The sequence below is a fragment of the Echinops telfairi genome, unplaced genomic scaffold, assembly GCF_000313985.2.
Source record: "Echinops telfairi isolate 266 unplaced genomic scaffold, ASM31398v2 ScPeMD7_47;HRSCAF=170, whole genome shotgun sequence".
In the NCBI taxonomy this organism is placed as follows: domain Eukaryota; kingdom Metazoa; phylum Chordata; class Mammalia; order Afrosoricida; family Tenrecidae; genus Echinops; species Echinops telfairi.
Window position 1 is genome coordinate 148180 of NW_022103945.1, and position 21658 is coordinate 169837.

The 21658-nt window shown below is 42.2% G+C and overlaps 1 protein-coding gene across 4 annotated transcripts; it reads right to left on the minus strand.

The window, feature by feature from the left end:
- Positions 1–844: 844 nt before the first annotated feature.
- Positions 845–20032, minus strand: MORF4L2 (mortality factor 4 like 2). 4 transcript variants are annotated; one of them, XM_045290651.1, is made up of 5 exons: positions 19931–20032; positions 17898–17965; positions 11547–11636; positions 4039–4140; positions 845–2413 (listed from the first exon to the last, which is right to left on the minus strand). In XM_045290651.1, the coding sequence occupies exon 5, from the start codon at positions 2387–2389 to the stop codon at positions 1523–1525; it is 867 nt and encodes a 288-aa protein (XP_045146586.1). In that variant the 5' UTR covers positions 2390–2413; positions 4039–4140; positions 11547–11636; positions 17898–17965; positions 19931–20032; the 3' UTR covers positions 845–1522. The 4 variants fall into 4 exon arrangements, with proteins under 4 accessions (XP_045146586.1, XP_045146583.1, XP_045146585.1 ...); XM_045290648.1 differs by lacking the exon at positions 17898–17965; XM_045290650.1 differs by lacking the exons at positions 17898–17965; positions 19931–20032 and adding an exon at positions 14351–14433.
- Positions 20033–21658: the final 1626 nt, after the last annotated feature.

The following is a 21658-nucleotide window of genomic DNA, read 5'->3' on the forward strand; positions in this document are numbered from 1 at the left end:
GTGCTGCTTAGTTCCACGGTCCTTTTTGCTCCATGTCCTAAAAAGTCTAGAGTAACCACGGAAATCTTTTTTCACATAATGGAAAATACTACCATGAAAAATAAACACAAAAACCAACCTTGGGTTTGACTGGTAATTTTCCATGTAAGAGGGATTTCTAAGCATAGGTCTCTAACACTATCCCTCCCCATGGATCACCCCACAACAACCCCCCCTCCCGCCCAACAGGGCCTAGGACTCCCAATGTTATATCCAAAAGCACAGGACAAATGACAGGTGCCTGAACTATGGAAGGCTGCCATCCTTGGCCAAAAATCAACATGAATTTTTGAGATGAACTAAGGTAGCTGCCTATGCTTTGTCTGGTGTGAAAAAGCTCTTAAGTGTATGGGACTGGTATTAGAAAAACCTGCCAGCCATTCAGACATAGTGACACCACAGGGCAGGTCAGAACTGCTGCACTGTTTACAAGGCTGCCGAACTTTTCTTCCTAGGAGCAGTTGGGGGGTTCGATTCACCCAGGGCTTTAACCATGGCAACACCTGGGCTCCTCAAGGACTATTGTAATATCTGGGAAATGTTTCATTATACCAAACTCATAGAGTATGGGGGACTTGGGCAAAATTGGCTCTTACAAGCAGAACTAGAAAGCAATGCTGCCTTAAGGAGACAGGCATGACAGGGCTCAGTGCCAGCTGCCACACCCAAGAAGGAAAAGAGATTCTTCCACTTTCGGAGGCCTAACTCACCAGCTGTTCATTCCCAACCCCGAGCCCCACCCCTGAAATCCTAGCTTGCAACCTTGATCTACACCTCAGTAATATTAAAGGCACACTGCAAATGGTTTGTTTTGAAATTTAGAAACAAATTTTATTTAAGATCTGAAATACAATTCCTAAAATATCAACTTTTCAGAAAACCGCGGCTACACAAGAATGCATTGCCTCTATCATGTTAGAATATGTATGACTCAAATACAAAAACCATGAAACAAACCACCATCCTTCAACAATTTCAGCAAAGATAGAATGCCTAAGGAACAACAACATAGATGATTTGCAGAGGACGGGCTGTTGTACTTCAAGCACCATAAAAAAAAAAAGAGCACAAATGCATGGGTTTTCAGGTATATACATTAAGTTGAACCTTTGGCACTAGGAATCAGGGCATTTTGTCACGTAGCATTAACACATATTAGAAAATTGTGTAGTGTCAAAGGGATAGAAAGAACCACCAGCATTCAAGCAATGTTGTCAACTAGGCAATAAAATGTTCTACTGAAGGTTTCTTCATTGTCTAATAACTGCGCACACTGGTAGCAACTTTGAAATGAGAAAAGGAGTTTAGACTCCCTTCTATTTTCTGTTCGAAACAAACAGAAAACGAACTTAAATGTCAGCCCTGTGATACATTAACAATTTTAGAGAACATCAATTATACAAGAAAAAGGACTAAGAACCAAAAAAAAAAAAAAAAAGGTTTACAGATATCCAGACATTAACAGTGAGTGGTCAGTAGACCCTCACAGGGCTTTGCGATGGTACTCGGCAGAAACCACTTTGTAATCACTGGCAGTAAACAGGGCCGCAGAATTCTTTGCCAGGTATTTTAGGAAATCATGCAGATAGCCCAACAATAGCGCCAGGCTCTTTTCATCAAGGGGCGTGTAAGCCAACATCGCGCCGATTCTTACAAATAATCTCAGAAGGTGGGGTGCACCATAAACCTGAGACATAGGCGCCTCAGGGTGAGCCATGAGGATCTCGGCATACTGGGGCCTCTCGAATTTATAGAGCAGCTGAGTGCCCAACATCACATTGAAATACTCTTTTATTCCCGCCACAACTTCGTTAACTGCATATTCCTTGTTGTCGACATTTCCTTGAGATCTCTTGCAATTTGCATACTCTTCCAGGATGGCATCCACGTTCTTCTTAGCCGGGAGCTGAAACAGCTGCTTCTGCCTGGTAACTAAGTCCCAGTCCTCGACAAGCCATGGTTTTAATTCTTCAGGAATCTTCACCTTCACCTCCACACGATTCTTGAATGCCTCCTCGCTTTCCACAGTAGGATCTGCCCGGGCCCTTTTCTTCCGAGGTGGCTGAGGTGCTTCGCTGGTACTGCCACCATCTCCGTTTCCAGGAGGCTTCTGCTTGTTCTTTCTGGTCTTCCTTGCAGATCCAGATGGGGGATTCTCTGCAGAGCGACCCCCCCATCTGCCTGCAAGAGCTGGCTCCAGATTCTTCTGCTGAGGACCAGCTGTTTTCTTTCCTGAGGCGGCCCCTCTCATCTTGCTTCTCTGCATGTTGCTTCTAGTTGGTTTCTTGAAGTTGTCTTCTTCGGCAGATTGTTGTCCACGGGTTTGAGAGCCCTGCTTTCTGGAACTCATTCAACCCTGTTTTTATTCCAACCACTGTAACATAAAAAGCATTGTACTTGGTTGTTTTGTACAGCAACATTTAACAGAGTATGCTTATCAAGGTATATCAAAGCAAAATACATATTCCCTTGATATTTGGATTTCAAATCCTAGTAGAAGACCTTTTATAAGTGACTCCCCCCCCCCAAAATCCTCATTACCTATGACCCTTATCCCTCCCAGCCACCCACCTACTCACCTACCCATAAATCAAATGTTTCCACTACCAACAACACACAAAAAAATGGAATTAAAAGATTAGGGAATTTCTCCATGAACTTTTTGAGGCTGCCTCGTATAGAACAAATGACAGATACAAATAAAATGAAAATTTAAAAAGGCAGTGGAGTTTAAGTAAAGGCTTCTGAATAGAGGAAAGGCATAAAGACGATTAAAATGAAAATAAGCAATAGTGCAAGTTCTCATGTTAAGTGCAGGTAGGCAGTGATTTAAAGTCCTGAACTTAAAGAGTGATGACAGTCAAGAGAAACTGATTTTCCCAAGGGTCAGCTTGGAATCAGCAACAAAATACTAGCACATCAGTAATTCCCTCTTCAGGAATCTAGCTGGTCAGTCAGTAACCTGCTTCAGGTTCTATGCTAAGTCCTGGGGATTCAAATGCCTATAGTGACAATTATAAAACGGATTACAAGGACCTACATACAACCTCCTTCCTGGGGGGCATACAACAGAAGAATGGGTGAAGGGAGACGTCGGACAGTGTAAGATATGACAAAACAATAATTTCTAAGTCAGCAAGGGTTCTTGAGGGAGGGGGGAGCGGGGAGGGAAGGAGAAAAAACGAGGAGCTGAGGCCAGGGGCTTAAGTGGAGAGCAAATGTTTTGAGAATGATGAGGGCAATGAATGTACAAATGTGCTTTACACAATTGATGTATGTATGGATTGTGATAAGAGTTGTATGCGCCCCTAATAAAATGATTAAAAAAACCAAACAAAAAACTAGATTTATACAATGGTAGTTACAGGCAGAGAATACTATAGGAACAAGAGATGGAATTGTTGGAGGCCGGGATAAATCGGTGAGGGAGAACTCAATGATGAATCACAGGTTTTGAAGATGGGTGCCTAGAACCTTAGTATTATCAAATGAAATTGTATCCAGAGGAGGTGGTAAAGGATTAGAGGGAAAAAGATCTGTATTAGACCTAGTAAGTGTGAGATGTGCAGTTAGACATACAACTTTAGGGCACAGGTGAGGTTAGAGCCAGAAATGGAGATTTGAGAATAATCCTTATATAAGGGGGCTTCAAAAAGTTCATGGAGAAATTCCCTTATCTTTGAATTCCATTTTTTGAAGCCCCCCCCATATTGTTAGTAATGGAAACCATAAATTAAAGAAATACAGTAATACAGGGAGAATAGAAATGGGGAGGAGTTAGTCAAGTATGAAGTTCTAGAAACCGTAGGGGAGGGAAGTAGAAAAAAAAATGGGCAGAGCACCCCTAGGATTCGGAGAAAGCTATTTCGGGAGCCAAAGAGGTAGAGTTTTCAGTGCAAAATTCAGGCGAGAGAGCTAGAAAAACAGGGATGGGAATATAAGGGATCTTGTATTCCTATTGATATGAAAAATACAGATGAAATAGGAGCTTTGACTTACATAATCTTCTTCTTTCTTCCCCTCCCAAGAACTCCTAGTGCTTTCTGAGATGGAACTCTCTTACAGGTCTTCAGGGATGGTTTGGAAGGATGAGGTGGGGATCTGCAATGAAGAGGACTTTTCATGACCACAGAAAATAACAATGCAAGCTTTTTATACTTATACAGGAATAACAATTTGATAACAACTAAGGTATCAGAGATGATACATGAGTTCTGATGTCACATAAGACTTGTACTTCAATTAGGCTACCACTTCTAAGCTGTGACACCTTAGGCATTTATGGGGGAAGGAGGAGAGGGGCTTCAAAAGGCATGTGGAGGAATGGAATTAAGAGGAACACGCAAATGCTTATCCTCAGTTTGCACCTTTGCAAAATGTGGTTAATTATCCCTACCCTTCAGTTTCTTCTAAGAATTGAATGAATGCGACGCAGCTGAAGTGCTAGTGAGGTGCTTTGCAGGAACACCTGTACATGCACACAAAGATGTTTACTGCAGTGCTTGCAACACCAAAAACTGGCTATTTCTAAATATTCTTCACTAGGGAAATGGTAATACAAATGACTACATATGCACCTCATAAAAGAATGTGTTAAACTCACTGCCATGGAGCCTATGCTGACTCAGAGACCCTACAGAGCAGACCTGCCCCTGTGGATTTCCGAGATTAACTCATTAGGTGTCCCATGGAGTGGATGGTGGTTTCAAACTGCTGACCTTGCGATTGCCCAACTATGCCTACTAAGCCTCCAGAGAAGGCTGTAACCAAAACAAATCTAACTAAACTCAGCTCCAAATCCATTCCTATCATGTCAACTCAGACTCATGCTGACCCTATAGGGTAGAACTGCCCACAGGGTGACCAAAGCTGTAATCTTTACAGAAGAAGACTGGTGCATCTTTCTCTGGCCTGAGAATTTCAATTGTCAACCTTTCCATCAGCAGCTGCTTAACACCTTTTTCTCTTTGTGGAAGAAAAAGGAGAGGCCATAGACCAAAGGAGGGAATTGTTATGATGAACCTGTGATCCAATTTGTGTTTACACTATAGTGTAGACCCACATAGGGCAATGACTAGACAGACAAAATAACCAGATTATGACAGGGCTTACCTTTGGGAAAGAGTACCTGGGTGACACCATGGTTAAGTGGTCAACTAGTCAATAGCTTAGCAGTTCAAACACATTTCCAAGGAGGCCCCTCAAGACAGATGGGCAATTTGCATCGGCAAGATCACAGCCTTTTGAAAACCGTGGAGTGCTATTTTGCATAAATGTGGCCACCAGAAATCAGAATCAACTAGATGGCAACTGACACTTTTTGAAAAGGAAAAAAAGGAGATGCTGCCAAACCAAACTTACAATGGGTTTCCCTAACTACCATTCACATACACAGCCACGATTCCAGTCCTCAGGCTACCAGTGAAATCCTGATGGGGGAATTGGAAGAAACACATTTGGAAATTAAAGCCCAGCAGCAGGAAATCCAGTGATTGGCAAGAGGCCTGGGTGTTGGCACTTTCACTAAACACTAATCTGACTGAAAAACGCACACTTAAAAAAAAAAAAAAGACGCACTTCTCTAAGCGGAAAGAATTAAAGGGAACAGTCAGCTTCCCACTATCAAAATCACTGAAGATGGGAGATGGGCTTTGTGAGAATCTGTAACCTTCTGGCTGCCAGGGGTATGCAGACACACCCCGCCCCCCCTTGTTGCCAAGCTTTCTGCAGGATTTCCATTGATCCGTGAAAGATCACATGAGGACTGCAGGCTTGGCCATGGTATTACTGATATACTTGAGTATAAGCCAACTCAAATATCCTCCGAGGCACCTAATTGTACCACAAAAACTGCATTAAAAATGTGCTGAAAAATTCGGCTTATACTTGAGTGTACAGCAAACTATCATGCTTACAACAAAATAGTTTTTAAAAAAGGCTATTTGGGGGGCTCTGCTTCCAGACTTTGACAAAAACATGACTCAGTGCAGACCTGCCTGGGTAAAACAGGTAATAGTGGTGCCAGGCAGGACAAGAACTATTTTGGAAGCCACACTGCTTATTACTACTCCTAGGTGAGGTGAAGGAACCTGCACTGCTGTGTATACAGACCTCACACCTGGCTCTCATTACAGATGGCCAGTTTAAGCATCCTCCACTCATTCCGGCAGGCATTCGTATGCAATCCCAAATTGAATGAAACCTCTAAGTGTGCTGGAAAATTACTTGCATCACTGACTCAGGTCTGTGAATAACAGCAGGGAAGCAGCTCTTTGAAAACCAAAGAACAATCTCAAATGTACTGCTATTAAGTTGATTCTGACTCACAATGAACCTACAGGGCACAGAACTGCCTTTGTAGGTTTCCAAGATTAAATTTTTACAACTAGCCTCGGGTCCCTACCAGCAATACAAACATAATGGCTGCTAAGCTCAAGGTCAGTGGTTCAAACCCATCAAGCAATGTGTGGAACGTGGCCTACTCCTATTAAGATTTACCTCAGAAATTCAGACCAACTCAGTTCTGTCATAGGGATGCCAGGAGCCGACATCAACTTTATATAGTAAGGGATAAAAGCAACGTTTTGGGGATAGCTTTACTACCATCACCATTTCACTCCTCCCAGTAGCTTTGATTGCTCCCACTGGTTAGTTGCAAATGTTCTGCATTCTTCAAGTTGGCATTTTGTCAGCATTAGTTTACTGAGCTACTTTAGATTATGAAGGCACCAGTTTTCAGGTAGTTTATTTATTTTGGTATGCCTAATCTCTGTTCCTCTTGGGCTTGTCTCCTTTCTCTAAATCCTGTCAAGCCCCACCTGTAAACCCATTTGAAGCCAACACCAGTCCTCTGGTTTTGCTTTATGGAACTACATTAATTTCAATTTGCTACAAGGCTTGTTCAGGAGCCCTGGTGGTATAGTGGTTACAAGTTGGGTTGTAATCCAGATGGTTGCCAGTTCAAAACCATTTGTAGCTCCAGCACCCACAAGAGGGTCATTGAATCAGCATGGACTCAAGTTTATAGGCCTCAGCACACCTTTCAAATCTTTCATTAGCACTGGGGTCCTCCATTAACAAATACTACTGCTGCCAAAGAGGTGATTCTGACTCAAAGCAACCCTATACAGGGGTTCTCCAACTAAATATTTAGGGGAGCTAGTGTGCCTCCTTTCTCTGGATGGTTTTGCAGTCACATTTGCTACTAGCAGCCTAATGCCACCAGGGCTACTTACCTAGCAGCAGGTATTAAAAAACCAAATCACGAACTCAAACCAGCCAGATTGATTCAAACTCACAGGGACCTTGGAATTACTTACTTCCTAGGGTTTTCAAGGCTGTAGTCTGTATGGAAGGACCCCTAGCCAAGGAATTGACTTAAAGACAATGGAAACTTGTCCCTCTTTTAATTTTTAAGGAAATGTACTTCCACCCCTCAAAGGAGCTAGCAGCCAAATGCTTCACTACTGTACCTCCAGGTCTTCTGGGTCTATAATAAAAAGCAAACCCACTGCTACCCAGCTGACACCAACTCACATTAACCTCTAAGGGTGGAGCAAAACAGCGCCTTCCGATTTCTGGGATTATAAACCTGAGAGCAGCCAGGGAGTTGGAACTGCTGACCTTGGAGCTAGCAGCCAGTACTAGAGTCTTTTGGGAAAGACAGGATAATCTTGAACTTGCCCTTACCATGGTCATCCCTGCCATCTACTTTGAGGCACCCATCTCACCAAATGGTCACTCCTTCCCTGACCAACCCCTTTCAGTTTTCTCCCACACCAACAGCAATGCTCTGCAAACATTTTCCCATTTCCTTTGCAAGATTTCCAAAGTGGATTTAGTGAGTCAAGAGGCCTACCTCCTAAGGTTCTTACTGCCAAATCACCTCAGGAAAATCCAACAAATGGCAGTCAGGATACTTCATAACCAGGCCATTACTGGGCAACCTCATGTATATATGAATTTGAGGAGGAAAAGGGGGTTGCTTGATTTTTTTTATTACTGAAGCTTTAACATTTATATTTCAACTTTTTATCCTTTGCCCATGAACTTGAAGTGGTTTTTCAGTTCTAAAAGAAATTACATATAGCCTTTTATGATTAAGTATGTCCTAGCTTGGTAAATATTTTCTTTTATAGTATAACCTTTAACCCTCCATCCTCCCCAAGATTTAGATAGCCAGGTATGGATGTCTTTTAACATTAAAATGACTTATTTTTATGGACTTAACCCACCTAGAACTCTATTCTGTAAGTAATAAGCCAATTTTCTCCCAAGTAATCAATCTTTTGACACCATTTTGATTTTCCCTTTGTAGACTTTCAAGTACCATGTACATATTCTGGAACATTCTCCCCTTACCACCTCAACACCCCCCAGGAATAAACTGGTACACACGCTTTAAAATTTATGTGCACATTCACTTTCATGTTTAACAGCCCCATTATATTCTGTATTATTTTTTTTATGTGCCATGTTTAACCAGTCCCGCATCGAGCACTCAGTTCTTCTAACACTTTATTATAAAAAAAATAGTGTAATAGTACAGCTATATTAACGCAATAGGCTCGCTATTGCTGAAAGATCTGTTCCCAAAAGTAGAACCATTTGAACTGCTAATCCTAACAAGAATGCAGTAGATCCTTTCCCCAATATCAACAATGGATAAACTCTATTTGGGGGCAAGTTTTTTTTTTGCCAATAGGTAATAAGGTATCTTATTTTCATTATTGAATTTGTGTGATATCTTTTCATATGATCATTGGTCAATGTGTCTTTTGGGAGTGGGGAAACGAAAAAATGTGCTGATTTTGTTGATGTCTAGTCTATTAACCTCTTTGAGTATGTTGGGAATGTTTTTTCCAAACGGTTCTATCTTGTGTCTTTTTATGGTGGCTTACTTTAAAAATTCATGTCCAGGAATATACACACACACACACACACACACACAAAGAAAACAAACAAACAAAAAACCACACACCTATCCGTCTTCTTGTGATCTTTGGCTTTTAGATCATGTTTAGGAAAACTAGTCCCAACCAATAACACAAGAATGACTGCTTATACTAATCCCTGCATTAAACAATAATTTTTATTGCTTTATCCCTGCATTTAAATCTTTAATCCATTGAGTGTATTTATTTTTGCATAAAAGGCATTAGCTTTCCCCCAAACATATAACAAACGGTTCCTAATGTCAGTTACCAAAGAATCCACAGTGATTTGAAATGCTATCTTACCCTGAACTCCCAAAGGTATATGGGTCTTTTGTGGTTTTCTCTTTGCAATGTTTTTTGTTTTCATTTCTTTTTTTTTTTTTAACATTTTATTAGGGGCTCATACAACTGTTATCTGTTTTCATTTCTTAAAGGCATCACTCTAAGCCATCTTTTCTGTCACAGTGAGACATCTGATTATTCTCAGAGCTTAGAAATATATGTTGCTCTAGAGCAGGGGTCCTCAAACTTTTTAAACAGGGGGCCAGTTCACTGTCCCTCAGATCCATTGGACGACCGGACTATAGTTTTAAAAAAAAACTGTGAACAAATTCCTAATCACACTGCACACACCTTAGAGGTAAAAAAACAAACGGAGCAAAAACACCCAGCGGGCAGGATAAATGTCCTCGGCGGGCTGCATGTGGCCTGTGGGCTGTAGTTTGAGGACGCCTACTCCAGAGTCTAGACTAACACTTGCATATATGCCCCAAGAGAACTACACATGAATGTTTGACACAGCAGTATTATTTGAAGTAGCAAACAGCAGAGTCAATCCCCAGTTTATCAAAGTAAGATGTGGTATATAGCCATAAGATGGAATAGCATGCTAGTTTAAAAAGGAATGCCATCGTGAAAGGAATCAGAGAACAAGATGACTGGATAAGATATCCAAGGACAAAACCAGCTAGTTCCGAAACAATACTTATAGTGATACCCTATTTGTGTAAAAAGAAAAACAAAAAACAATTAAATAGCCATACACATTAAAAAAAAAAGGTACACAATTTAGAGATCTAGAAGAAAATAGATCAAACCAGTAATGGTGGTCACCTCTGGAGATTGAGGGTGGTTAAAAGAAAACAAGCCCAGTCTGTACCATTTTCAAATTTTACAGTGAGAATGTATTCACTTATGCAACTTAAAATTAATTTTAAAAAGTGCTTAACATTTACAATGCTATTTGGAGCTATTCTTATCCACAGATCCTATGTATAGCTGAACTAGTAGATAATATTACTTATTGCATACTCTCCAGGCATACCATTCAGACTGGTTTCCAACTTCCCCCTATGGCCTGCTCATTCTGAGAGCCCCAGTCGAGATCAGTTTCCTCATTAAGGCTTCCTCTATTTCAGGTTACCCTGATGCCTTTCTGAGCTCCTACTGGATTAGCAATCCACCCTGCTCCCTTTAGCCTTTAATCATTCTCCAAATGGCTTCACATGGAGGGGTGTTCTGCCAATTCATCTCTTCTACCTCGGCAGTGCCCACCTCTGAAACCTAGCTTTTGGAAGGGAGAAAAATAGGAAAATGCAAGAACTTCACGAGAAAATTAAGCCCTCAAGAGACTGAAAAACCTTCCTTTAACCCATGCATGTGATGGATGGGCCAATCAGGAATGCAAACTCCCAACTACTAACATCTTTGTGACAAATAAGTATGCATAACATCTCCTAGTCCGACGGAATAAATCTTTAAATGTGCACACACCATGTCAGTTACATTCATAGTATGTCTCTTTTGAATCTTGGAACATCTTTATTTTTTTAAATTTTTCAGACGGGGAGGCATGATATTAAAAACTATTGACAGATTGAAATTATGATTTGTGACTTATCTGACACCTGGGAATTCCCTGATAAATATGATCAACAACACTTAAGACATTTTTAGATTGCTAGGACAAGCCAGAAGTCAAAATTTCAGATTTCAGTTTTAGTGGGAACTGCTGCTTCTGGAAAATCAGGAGAGAAACCAATAGTATTATTATATTTCCAAAATAGAGGTATCCACTGCTTTTAGAAATGTGTGTGTACAAAATAGGATGTGTCAGAAAAAAAAGCACTTACACAAGCACATAGCAAGATTCTGGCACTTTGATCACTTCTATTTTACATATGGGGAAACCGAGGTAAAAAGTGAGTAAATATCTTGTCCAGGATGGTATAGTTAAGTGGCAGAGTCAGAATTTTAATTTAAGAAATCAGTATTTGCTCTTAACCACGAAATTATGCTGCATATCGGAGGCCTTAGAAGGAAAACGATAGTAAATATATAAATTTGTGTAATTAAACATAGGGCATTGTTTGTAGAATCTCATAATCAAAGATCACGAGTTTATATAAGTCCTCTGTTGTTTATGCCTGTACATACACTTTCTATATTGAAGGACCAATGGGCTTATTAAAATCCAGACAGCTTATTAATCTTCAAAATATTCCTGGACATTTAAGAAGCCTCTGTGGCATGATGTTTGAGGACTGAGGTCAGGAGAAGGGAAGCACTTACCTAGAATTCTGTAATGAGGGACAGTTCTGTAAGCAGGATCAGATCTTCTGATCCTTAGTGGGCAGCAAACTTAGCTTTTTAGATGCTGACCTAGAGGGTCAAAGAAGGGAACAAGAAAGGACACAAAATACAAATGCATGAGATAATATTTTCTTTCTCACCAATCCAAAGGATTTTTTATCACACACAAAGGACACCAAGGCTGATAAACAATATACAAACGTTTCTTTTTCATCTCTTGTGGTTGTATTTTCAAAGCATGTATATTTTTGTTTTGGAAGACAAATTACCTTTTTTGGGCTTTTTAATGAAACAAAAAAATCACATGGATAAAAAATTAGAGGTTACAGGATTGCGAACACGCATAAATCCCTCACCCAGCTTCAAAGGCCATCTTGTTTTATCTATAACCCCACCCACTGCCCCCCCACCCCGATTTTTAAAGCTCACGTAATAAGCTGACTTTTAAAGCTATTTTATTAAGGAAAATTTCAAATATATACGAAAGTAGAATATCACTAGCTTTTAAACTTTAGACTAATTTAATTTCGTGTCTAGCCCGCCCCATTTTCCTCTTCACCGAATTTTTTTGCAGCAAATCTACGTATTTCGAGGCCAATCCCAGATATTTTATCATTTAACCCGTAAATATATCAGTCGCTATCGTCACAAGATAGGCAATTTCGAAACATAACCACAATTGTCATTATAACGCCTTTGAAAAAGCCCTAAATTTCATTAAAAACCCCAAAATATCGAATCGTGTTCAAATTTCCCCAACGGCATCATAAAATACTCTTTTCCAGTTGGTATGTTCAAAGCAAGATGCAAACAAGGCCTACGCATCGCATGTGGTTGATAATCTGTAGCTTCGCTCGTTTTTTTTAACTTCTCAATTTGGAACATTCAAATCCCCATTAATTTGAAGGAAATCTGTTTACGCATCCTTTCATTGGTAAAGACTGCTTCTAGTATCGCTTAATTTCTCACAGGGAAGTTGATGGGCAAGGAACTGTAACGAGCGAATTTACATAATTCATACGCATTTTCTCATTCTGTTCTCGGCGGTATTATCGAAATAATAGGAATATCTACAGGAGCCAGGCTTCTTATGACGTACTTTACACATACTGAATCATACTTAGCCCTCAGAACACGTCTCTAAGGCAGAACTATTATCACCATTTTACAAACATGGAAACCGCGACGCAGAAAGAACAGAAGCTTTGCCCGAGCTGGGCGTTGACGAGCAGGAATTCGCACCAACTCTGCCCGGTAAGAAAACAACTAGCTGATTCTGCCTATATTTAACAAAAAGGGAATCGCCAACCCGTCCTCCCCACCCCCACCCCGAAACCTGAAACGTGAATCCAGCTCTGCCCAGCAGCCGACGTGTGTTCACTGCCGACCCTCCAACCGCCATAGTGAAGCCAGGTTTCTCTGGCAACTGATATCCATACGCAGACACGTCACCCTGGAGGCGGGCTTAGGCCCTCCAGCCAATCACATTCGTCTTGTCTAAGTTTTAGAATGTTCCATAAGCAAATGATTGGACGAAGGCTTATACGTCATCAATGACACTTAGCCGCAATAAAGGCGGGTGCTAGCAACCTGCTTCTTCACGGTAAGGGATATGAGTAAACCAATCACGTTCCTTCTTATAATGTAGGCTGTAGCCAATCACATTCGCCCTCTTAGGTTTTAGGCCCACCCTCCAAAAGCGCGACAGCTTTTGGGTCATAAGTCTATAGGACAGAGTGTTCACGTGGCCTATTTTCAAGACCCAGAGTTCCCCAGACTAGAAGGTTTTTTTTTTTTCTGCAGAGAGGCATTATGGGTCCACCCTCCCTCCCCCCGCCTCACTAGGAAAGGAAGTGCTACGTGGCCTGCGGAAACGAGATGGGCGGAAATGAGCTAAGGTTCCCGCCGGTAGGAAAGCGCGAGGTCAAACCTGGGGCCACGCCCCCTACATCTTGCGCAACTCGCGGAGGGAGGCGGGGGTGGAGGATGAGTGGGGTGTTTTTGATGTGCACGTGAGTGGAGGTGGTTGGTGTCACTGGCGTGTCTTTGGGACCTGGGTGTGTGCGTGCATGGTCAAGCTCGCGTGGCCCTTGGAGTGTGCGCTAGGCTTTCGCGCTCGCATTGGGGGTGGGGAATCGGGGGTGGGCGGGGAGGGGTGTCCTTGTGCGCGCGCCAGTCTTCTCGTAGGTGAGCTGCACTTAAATTTCGGGGATATGTGTATGGATGTTTATTGCGATGGTTCTCTATTTTTGCATGTTTGAAAATTGTTCTCATGGAAAATAAGTCTAGTGGATAACAACTGAAATAAAGGACTTGTTAAATATAGCTATTTTAAAAATATATATACCTACTTTTGTTTCCCCTATCGATTCCATTTTAGACCCTAAAACTACTTTCTTTCACATTTTGCTCAGGGCAAAAATCCTGGGTTAGACCACTGTTCCCAAGTGAAGTAGATCCAAACCCTCCTATTCACCTATTAGCAACTCCAAGGGGGCAGTTTCTTGTTCCCCCAGTAATCTCTCCCTCCATCCCCACCCCGCGGCTTGTTCCTTTACCCCTCCCCCGCCAGTCCCTCTCCCTTTCTCTTCCTGGCGACTGTTTCCTGGAACCTTTCTCAACCCCCCATCATACAACAGCTCCTCGCTCCCTATCCTCTTTCCCACTCCCACCTCTTTCGCCCCCTACCCCCAGCTCCTCGACAGAGTTAAACACAACTCTCAATATGACAACCTCTCCCCTCAGGAAAAACTGAATTTCTAAGGAGGCTGAGGCGCTCTTACCTTTTTGTCCTGATCAGCAAGCACAGCGCCCTTCAGGCAAGTATACACTCGATTACTTTTCCAGAAAGTTCTCTGGTTGAGGCATACACCTCACCAGTTAGCCGCTAGATGTCACCAAATTCCAGCAAAGGATTGGCTCTTTGGTCCATGGAATTATGGGATTTTTTTCACACCCACCTTTCTGTTTTGTCGAATTTGGCAATCTCAAGCGCGCTTGGATTGCTAACCTCAGGGCTGGCGGTTCAAAACCACCAGCTGCTTTGAGGACAACTGAAGAGGCTGTCTGCTCTTAAAAATATACAGCCTCAGACGCTCTTTGTAGAGACCAAATTAGAAATCGCAGGAGGCTTTTTTGTGTGGTTTGTTTTTAATCTCTCACCCAAAACTCACTGTCATGGAGTCAATTTTGACCCATAGCGAACCTGCAGGACAGGATGGAACTGGTCCTGTAGGTTGTTGAAACTGGAGATCTTTACGGAAGTAGAGAGTCGCATTTCTTCGGTGAAGCAGCTCGTGGTTTCAAACTGTTGGTCTTGTGGGGAATCAGTCCACTGTGTAACCCCACTATGCCACTAGGGCTCCCCACTAGGGGCTATGTATCATTTCTAAGATTAAAATGAAGCCAGTGTCTCCAAATGGAGGACACCATGGCCCGCAATTCAAATGTTTTTGTGTATTTGCTCAACTGTTAAAGAAAAATATTTCCCTTCCCTTTGCCCCTTTCCTTTGTTCCATGTCTTCTTTGATCACTGAAATGATGAATTCCCCAGGCACCAATAGTGATGAAGATTCTACCCCTTTCTGCACACCTTCTATTCAAATGCCAACCCAAACCCACTGCCATCAAGTTGATTCCAACTCCTAGTGACACCACAGCTGCCCCTTTGGGTTTCCAAGGCAGTAAGTCTTCACAGACGTAGAAATCCTTTCTCCAGGAGAGTGACCGGCAGATTTAAAGTGCTGCCCTTGCAGTTAGCAGGCTAACATAACCCACTACGGCACATAGAATACCGAGGGCTCTTTGGTTAGTAAAGACAGGTAAGAACTATGAGGTAAAATTCAGACTACAGTAATGAAAACTAATCTTTTTCTGTTGACATTTGTATCATATGGGTGTGGACCTTATTTTTGGCAGTGGCATTGCTAAACTTTATTATAGCTTTGGAGTCAGAAATCTTTTAAGCTGTATTCTATCACTTTATAACCCTTTGATTCTAGGAAAATTTATTTGTATTTTATGGTCCTTAGGGTTTTGTTGTTGCATGTTTTCTATTTTTTTAAGGCTATGAGGCTAAGCGAAAAAGTATTGCTATAATACAAGCCTTTATTTTCAAAACTATCCAAATATAAAGCTATTGTGTCTGAACATAGCCTCCTCCTAAGTGTCTACACTGCTGAAGGCAGTGATACCATCTTTCTTACCCTTCCCTTAAGAAATCTGTGCTCTCTAATTTACACCACATCAAAGTAGCAGTTTTGCCATCCTCGAGGGACTCGGATGGTGTTTCTGCCTTTTAAATGTTCTCTGAGTTTGGGGAGCAAAACTAAGTCTGAAGGGTGATGAACATAGCTGTTGGGAGATGGTGTAAAGTTTCCCAGTGAAATTCCCCTAGCACAGCCATTTTGTCCCTAGAAGAGTAGACATGTGCATTGTCATGATGGAGAAAAAAATCCTCATCACAACTTTCCTGGCCTTTTCGTCCACACAGCAAGTTTCTACTTTCTTAAGAGTTTTCTTCTGATAGGCTCCTATGCTTGTCCTGTGTTTGAGAAAAATCTATCAAGATTAACCCTTTGAAATCCTTTAAAAAATCATCATTAAAATCATTTGCACTGACTGCTCTGTTTTGAAATGGCCTAGCAGATCCTCTTGGAAGCTAATGTTTTGATTACCCTATTCTTTTGAAGGCTCATGAGAACGAAAAGAAGCTCTGGTGGCATAGTGGGTTGCAAGTTGGTCCACTGACGGTTAGGGCAGCAGTTCAAACCCACAAGCCGCTCCAAGGGAGAAAAATGAGGCCTTATGATGCTGTAAAAAATTGTAGCATCAGAAACACAAAGGGGTAGTTCTACTTTGCCTAATAGGGTCAGTATGAGTTGGAATCAACTGAGTGGCAGTGACTTGTTTCCCCCAATGAGACTAAGGCAAATATTACTGAGAAAACTTGCCTGCAGCTGTCCAATGATCTGAGAGACATGTTGAAATACATTTTGTTTGGAGTAAACCAATGCAGGTAGAAACTGGAGCTTTATTGCAATACTTTTGGACTACCCTTGGCTGTTGATTTTCCCATCGGATAGTCTCACTTATTCCTCATAAAATCCCCTTTAAAAGACTACTCCTAAATCAAAATACAGTAGCAATAACAAAACCTCTTTCACTTATCAATTGTATATGTGTGTGTGTGTGTGTGTGTGTGTGAGAGAGAGAGAGATGAGAGTCAGGTGGAAATAGGGTGGGCTGGGGCTGGTTTAGAGCAGGTATTCTCAAAGTATGTTTCTCAGATCAGCTGCTTCAACGTCACCTGGGAAGGTTTTAGAACATCAAATTCTTAGATCCCACTTCAACCCTCTTGTTGCGTGCCATTGAGCGGATTCTGACCCATATGATCCTATAGGCCAGAATTACCCTATAGGATTTACTAGGCTGAAATTTTTACAGGAGCCGATATCTAGGTCTTTTCTTTGGGGGTGGGGGCAGGGGACGGTGTTAATGGGTTCGAACCTCTGACCTTTCAGTTAGCAACCACTTCATGATGCCACCAGGGCTCCTTATTTAAGCTTAATAAACATTCTTGGCAATCTTTGATTAGAAGCTTCTGTTGTACACTAAAATTCAGAGCCAGTGCTTTAGAGGCCCAAAATGTAATGCTTATATTTGCACATACCACTAGAGGGTGCTGCAGAATGTAAAGCAAACAACACATGCGCCACAGGTCCTGGTCCAGACCACAGCAATACAGTGACTATTGCAATAAAGAGTCCTGTGACCTTTTGGGTTCCCCAGTGCTAATAAAAGTTATGTTTACACCAAGAATCTATTACAGGTACAATAGCATAATGAAAAAATATAAGTAATTGTGTGAATTACCAAACTGTACACCGCGTGAGCATAGGCTGTCGGGAAAATGACACCGATGGACTTGCTGACATAGCATTGCTGCAAACCTTCAATTTGTAAAAAGCACCATATTTGTGACATGCAATACGACAGATGCCTGTATATGCTTTACTAAGACACTGCAGATTAGAACCCGCTGTAGGAGGTGTGGAAATATCCCAAGTGTGCCCGAAATGTATGGGAGCCAGGATGAGAGCTCATCTTTCTGGGCCTTACAGCACATTGCGGATACTCTGTTCCTGGCTTTTGTTAATTTTGACTAAACTCCACATCCATTGAGTCAATTTTGACTCATCATAACCCTGTATAGGGTTTCCAAAGCTTTACATCTTTGACACTGCTGGCAGCCTCATCTTTTCTCCAGGGCGTGACGGGGGTGGGGTGGCTTTGAACCACCAACTTTTTGGTCAGTAGCCCAATGCTTACCTGATAGCACCACAAATCAAGTAAGTGGAGGTTGTTTGATGATTTTTGTAGCCCTCTTCATTTCTGTTCTGTAATTGAATAGTGTGTGTGAGGAGGAATCAGAGGGATGAGAGAATGAAAGTGGAAAGCCTACTATGAGCCCCACTATGTTCAAGGGGACTTCAGAAAAAACAACCGTGGAAATACTCCATTATCTCTTAATTCCATTTCCCCCTGAACATTTTGAAGCCCCCTCATATATTCATACCCATTAATCTCAATAAAAGACCTGAAAATCAGGTAACCATTCTTACGCATTTTATAGATGATGACAGTGAATACTGGAGGTTGGGTTTTTCCTCAGTCATATACAATTTGTAAGATGTGGAATCTGGAGAATACTAGGTATATCTGACTTTATTACCCTACTGAGCTTTTGCACTCCTGGGTTGTGACAGTTGGTTTAGTTCTTTAACTTTTTGGAGTCTCAGTTTTACCATATATTAAATGCGGAAAGCATGCATGCTTCATCATTGTTATTGTTGTTTTCAAAACACTTCCAACCCATGGCAACCCCATATGTGTAGAATAGAACTGCATTCCATAGAGTGTTAAGTCTAATGGCTACCAGCTCAGACAGTTCAGATGAAGAACATTCCTACCTTTGATGAAAGTTCTATTGGGTAGAACTAATTTAGACGATATCAAATAAGTGAAAGGGTTTATGGAGCCCAGGTGGCGCCATAATTAAATGCTTGGCTGATAACTGAAAAGTTGAAGGTTTGACCTCATCCAGCAGCTCCAAAGTGAAAGAAAACCTGCCAATTTCTGGGATAACTATGACAACCTAGGAAACCTCATGGAGCAGTTCTCAGTCACATGGAGTCACAATGAGTTAAAATCAATTTGACAGCACCAAAGGGGCTGTTTTAACAACAACAAAGGATCCCTGGTGGCATAGTGGATTATGCGTTGTGCTGTGAAACGAAAGGTCAGCAGTTCGAACCCACCAGACTTTCTACTCCCATCAAGAATTACAGTCTCAAAAACCCACCTGGGCATTCTACCCTGTCCTACAGGGTTGCTATGAGTTGGAATCTACTTGATCGCAGCTTTTTCTTTTTTCTTTTAGTTTTAACAGCAAGAGGTTTTATCTAGCACAGTGCATTTCTCATGGCAGATGCTCCAAAGATGATTTCCTCTTTTTTTCCCTTTGAGAAGCATTAGGGATGTTCTATAAATGGGGTCAATAGAGAGGGGTAGCTTTCCGAAATACTGTAACAACAAAGCAGGGCACCACATCTCTTGAGTCTTGCTCCAAGAGTCAATCTAGCAGCCCCATCATTATGCTTTACTGAGGGCAATTTCACGGCCGGGGGTGTGGATGCCAGGAGCTCACTTTGAAGTCTGGGTAGCAGCAGAGAAGGACATGGGAACTGAGAACTCCCATGTGCTAGGCAACCTTAGGCTCGGCTCTGGACATCTCTTATCTCAGTGAATCCTCAAAACATCTCCATCGAATCAATTCTGACTCGCAGTGACCTTCTAGGACAGAGTAGAACTAACTGCTCCTGTGGGTTTCCGAGACCACAACTGGCTTTCCGAGAAAGCCTCATCTTTCTCCCTGAGAGCTGGTGGGGTCAGAGTGCCGACCCTGTAGATAGGAGCCCAACACGTTAACTGCTATGCCTCCAGCGCTCCTTCACTGAAGCCTCTGGAAGTTAAATCTGTAGCCAGTTGCTCAGTTAGTAAACCGCACAGTAAAGGTTTACATTTCTTTGACTTGAAAGCCATCATGACAACCCTCCAGAACTGCCCCCAAAGGGTTTTCAAGGCTATAGTCTTTATAGAAACCGACTACCACATCTTTCTCCCGTAGACTGGCTGATGGGTTTGAACCACTGGCCTTTAAGGTAGCTGCTGAGTGCTTTAACCATCGAGCCACAAGGGCTTCTTCAACTGATCTCCAAAATGCAAGCTTCCCCCATTATGCCCAGTGCAAACACCCCCCACCCACCCCCAAATGGAGACTCACCCCCGCGCTCTCCACTTACTTGTGGTAAGGAGCTTCAGCAGCTTCCTGATTTGAAGTTTTTCGAATTTGGAGCTGAGCAACTGTCTTCACAGTCCGTTGCAACTGGAAGGGAAAGATGGCTTTGGTTAATATTTGTTTGGCTCCAAGGCTCAAGGCCAGACAGAGCTATTTATGGCCCCAGCCTCCACAGGACACTCAATGGTTCCCTCCACCCCTGTGCTTATCTTCAAGGCCACCATTAGCTCATACAATACCTCTGTGCTAATTAGAACCATGTGTTCCCAGGGGGCAGATAAATTGTAGAACTGTGTCCACTCTGGAGGAATAATGTTTTAAAATGTTTTTCTTTTTCTCAGAAGTTGCGGTCTCCACCAGGGCTGTCAAAAGATGTGTTTCTGCCCTCGCCCCCCACCCTCTCCTTTGTGGTCTCGACTTTGGGCACCCATGTGCAATGTGCACTCTACCCTACAATATCTGCTGACCTTGCTTGCTTGCTTAGTGGCAAAGAGAGCCTGCCAAGGTCTGGGAAGGTAGTGTTGATTTGTTCTGGAGGGTGGGGAGGAAGAAGAGTGCCCTATTGTGTGCTCCCCTCCCCAAAATATGTGTTGGAATCCTAACCCCCCTCATACTGGTGGATGTACTCCCATTTGGGAGTAGGATTTGCCTTGTGATGTTAATGAGGATGCATTAATGTAGGTCTTGTCTTAAACCTACTGACTTGTGAGGTGGAGAAAAAAGGGAAATGATGTCAAGGAGTCCAGGAAGGAAATGTTTGGAGACTGATTGTGGAAGCAATTGTACAATTTTGTTTGAAGTGATTGAACTATGGAATGATATGACATAAATATTAACTCCAAAGTTACAGCAAATTAAAACAAAACACAACAAATACATAGATCCAGGAATGGGTTTTGGGCTTGTACTAAATTCTAGATCCAACTTAAGAGCAATTAGTTCTTACATCATGGCCCAATTGATCCTTGCCCTGAGGAAGGGAACACAGAAGATATGGGTGCTATAGCAAAAAACGTGGCCAATGATTTAGATGGTGCCCGGCTAATCAGATAAAGTAGCCTCTGGGGTCTTAAAGGCTTGTTTCCAAACAAGCAGCTATCTAAGAGAGATATCAACTAAGTCCACATGGAAGATGCACATGTCTGTCATCAGTTACCAAAGAATTCGAATCCATATAATCCAAAGTCGATGGAGGGACCAGTGTCAGAGCCTAAATTGTGAGAATCCGGTGTGCAGAAGGTGATGGATGTCAGTGGGAGCCCAAGATTCACTTGCGGAACTCCATAGGAAATGCACCTCTGGAGACTTCCCCTATCTAAAATGGAGGGATGGGAGGAAAGTGGTTACTAAGCAGAGTCCTTGGGAGAGAGGAGTATAGAAGATCAAAGGCATACATCTGACCTGAACAGTTAAAACTCTGTCCGTAGATCCCCCCATATGATGCAGGCTGGACCTGATATGGTTTCCAGAATTTTCTGTATTTTTGGTTTGTAATGTTTTGTTTGGTATTTGTGTGCTCATAGTCGAGTGTGTCTCAGAGGTGTTATGTCAATGGAGGTCACCCTTTTGAAGCAGGGTTATATGCTTTTCTGTCTTTTGGTACGTGAAACCCAGGATGGATGAACCTGTAGGGACAGCAAGTAGAATAAGGGTTTCAGGGGAGGAGGGTACAACGGTGGTGGTGGTGGTGGGGTAAAAGGCAGACGATGTCAAGGAGTCCATGTAGAAAAAT

Excerpts from the sequence above, each read along its gene's own strand:
- MORF4L2 (XM_045290648.1), bottom strand. The coding sequence starts at position 2,389 with ATGAGTTCCAGAAAGCAGGGCTCTCAAACCCGTGGACAACAATCTGCC.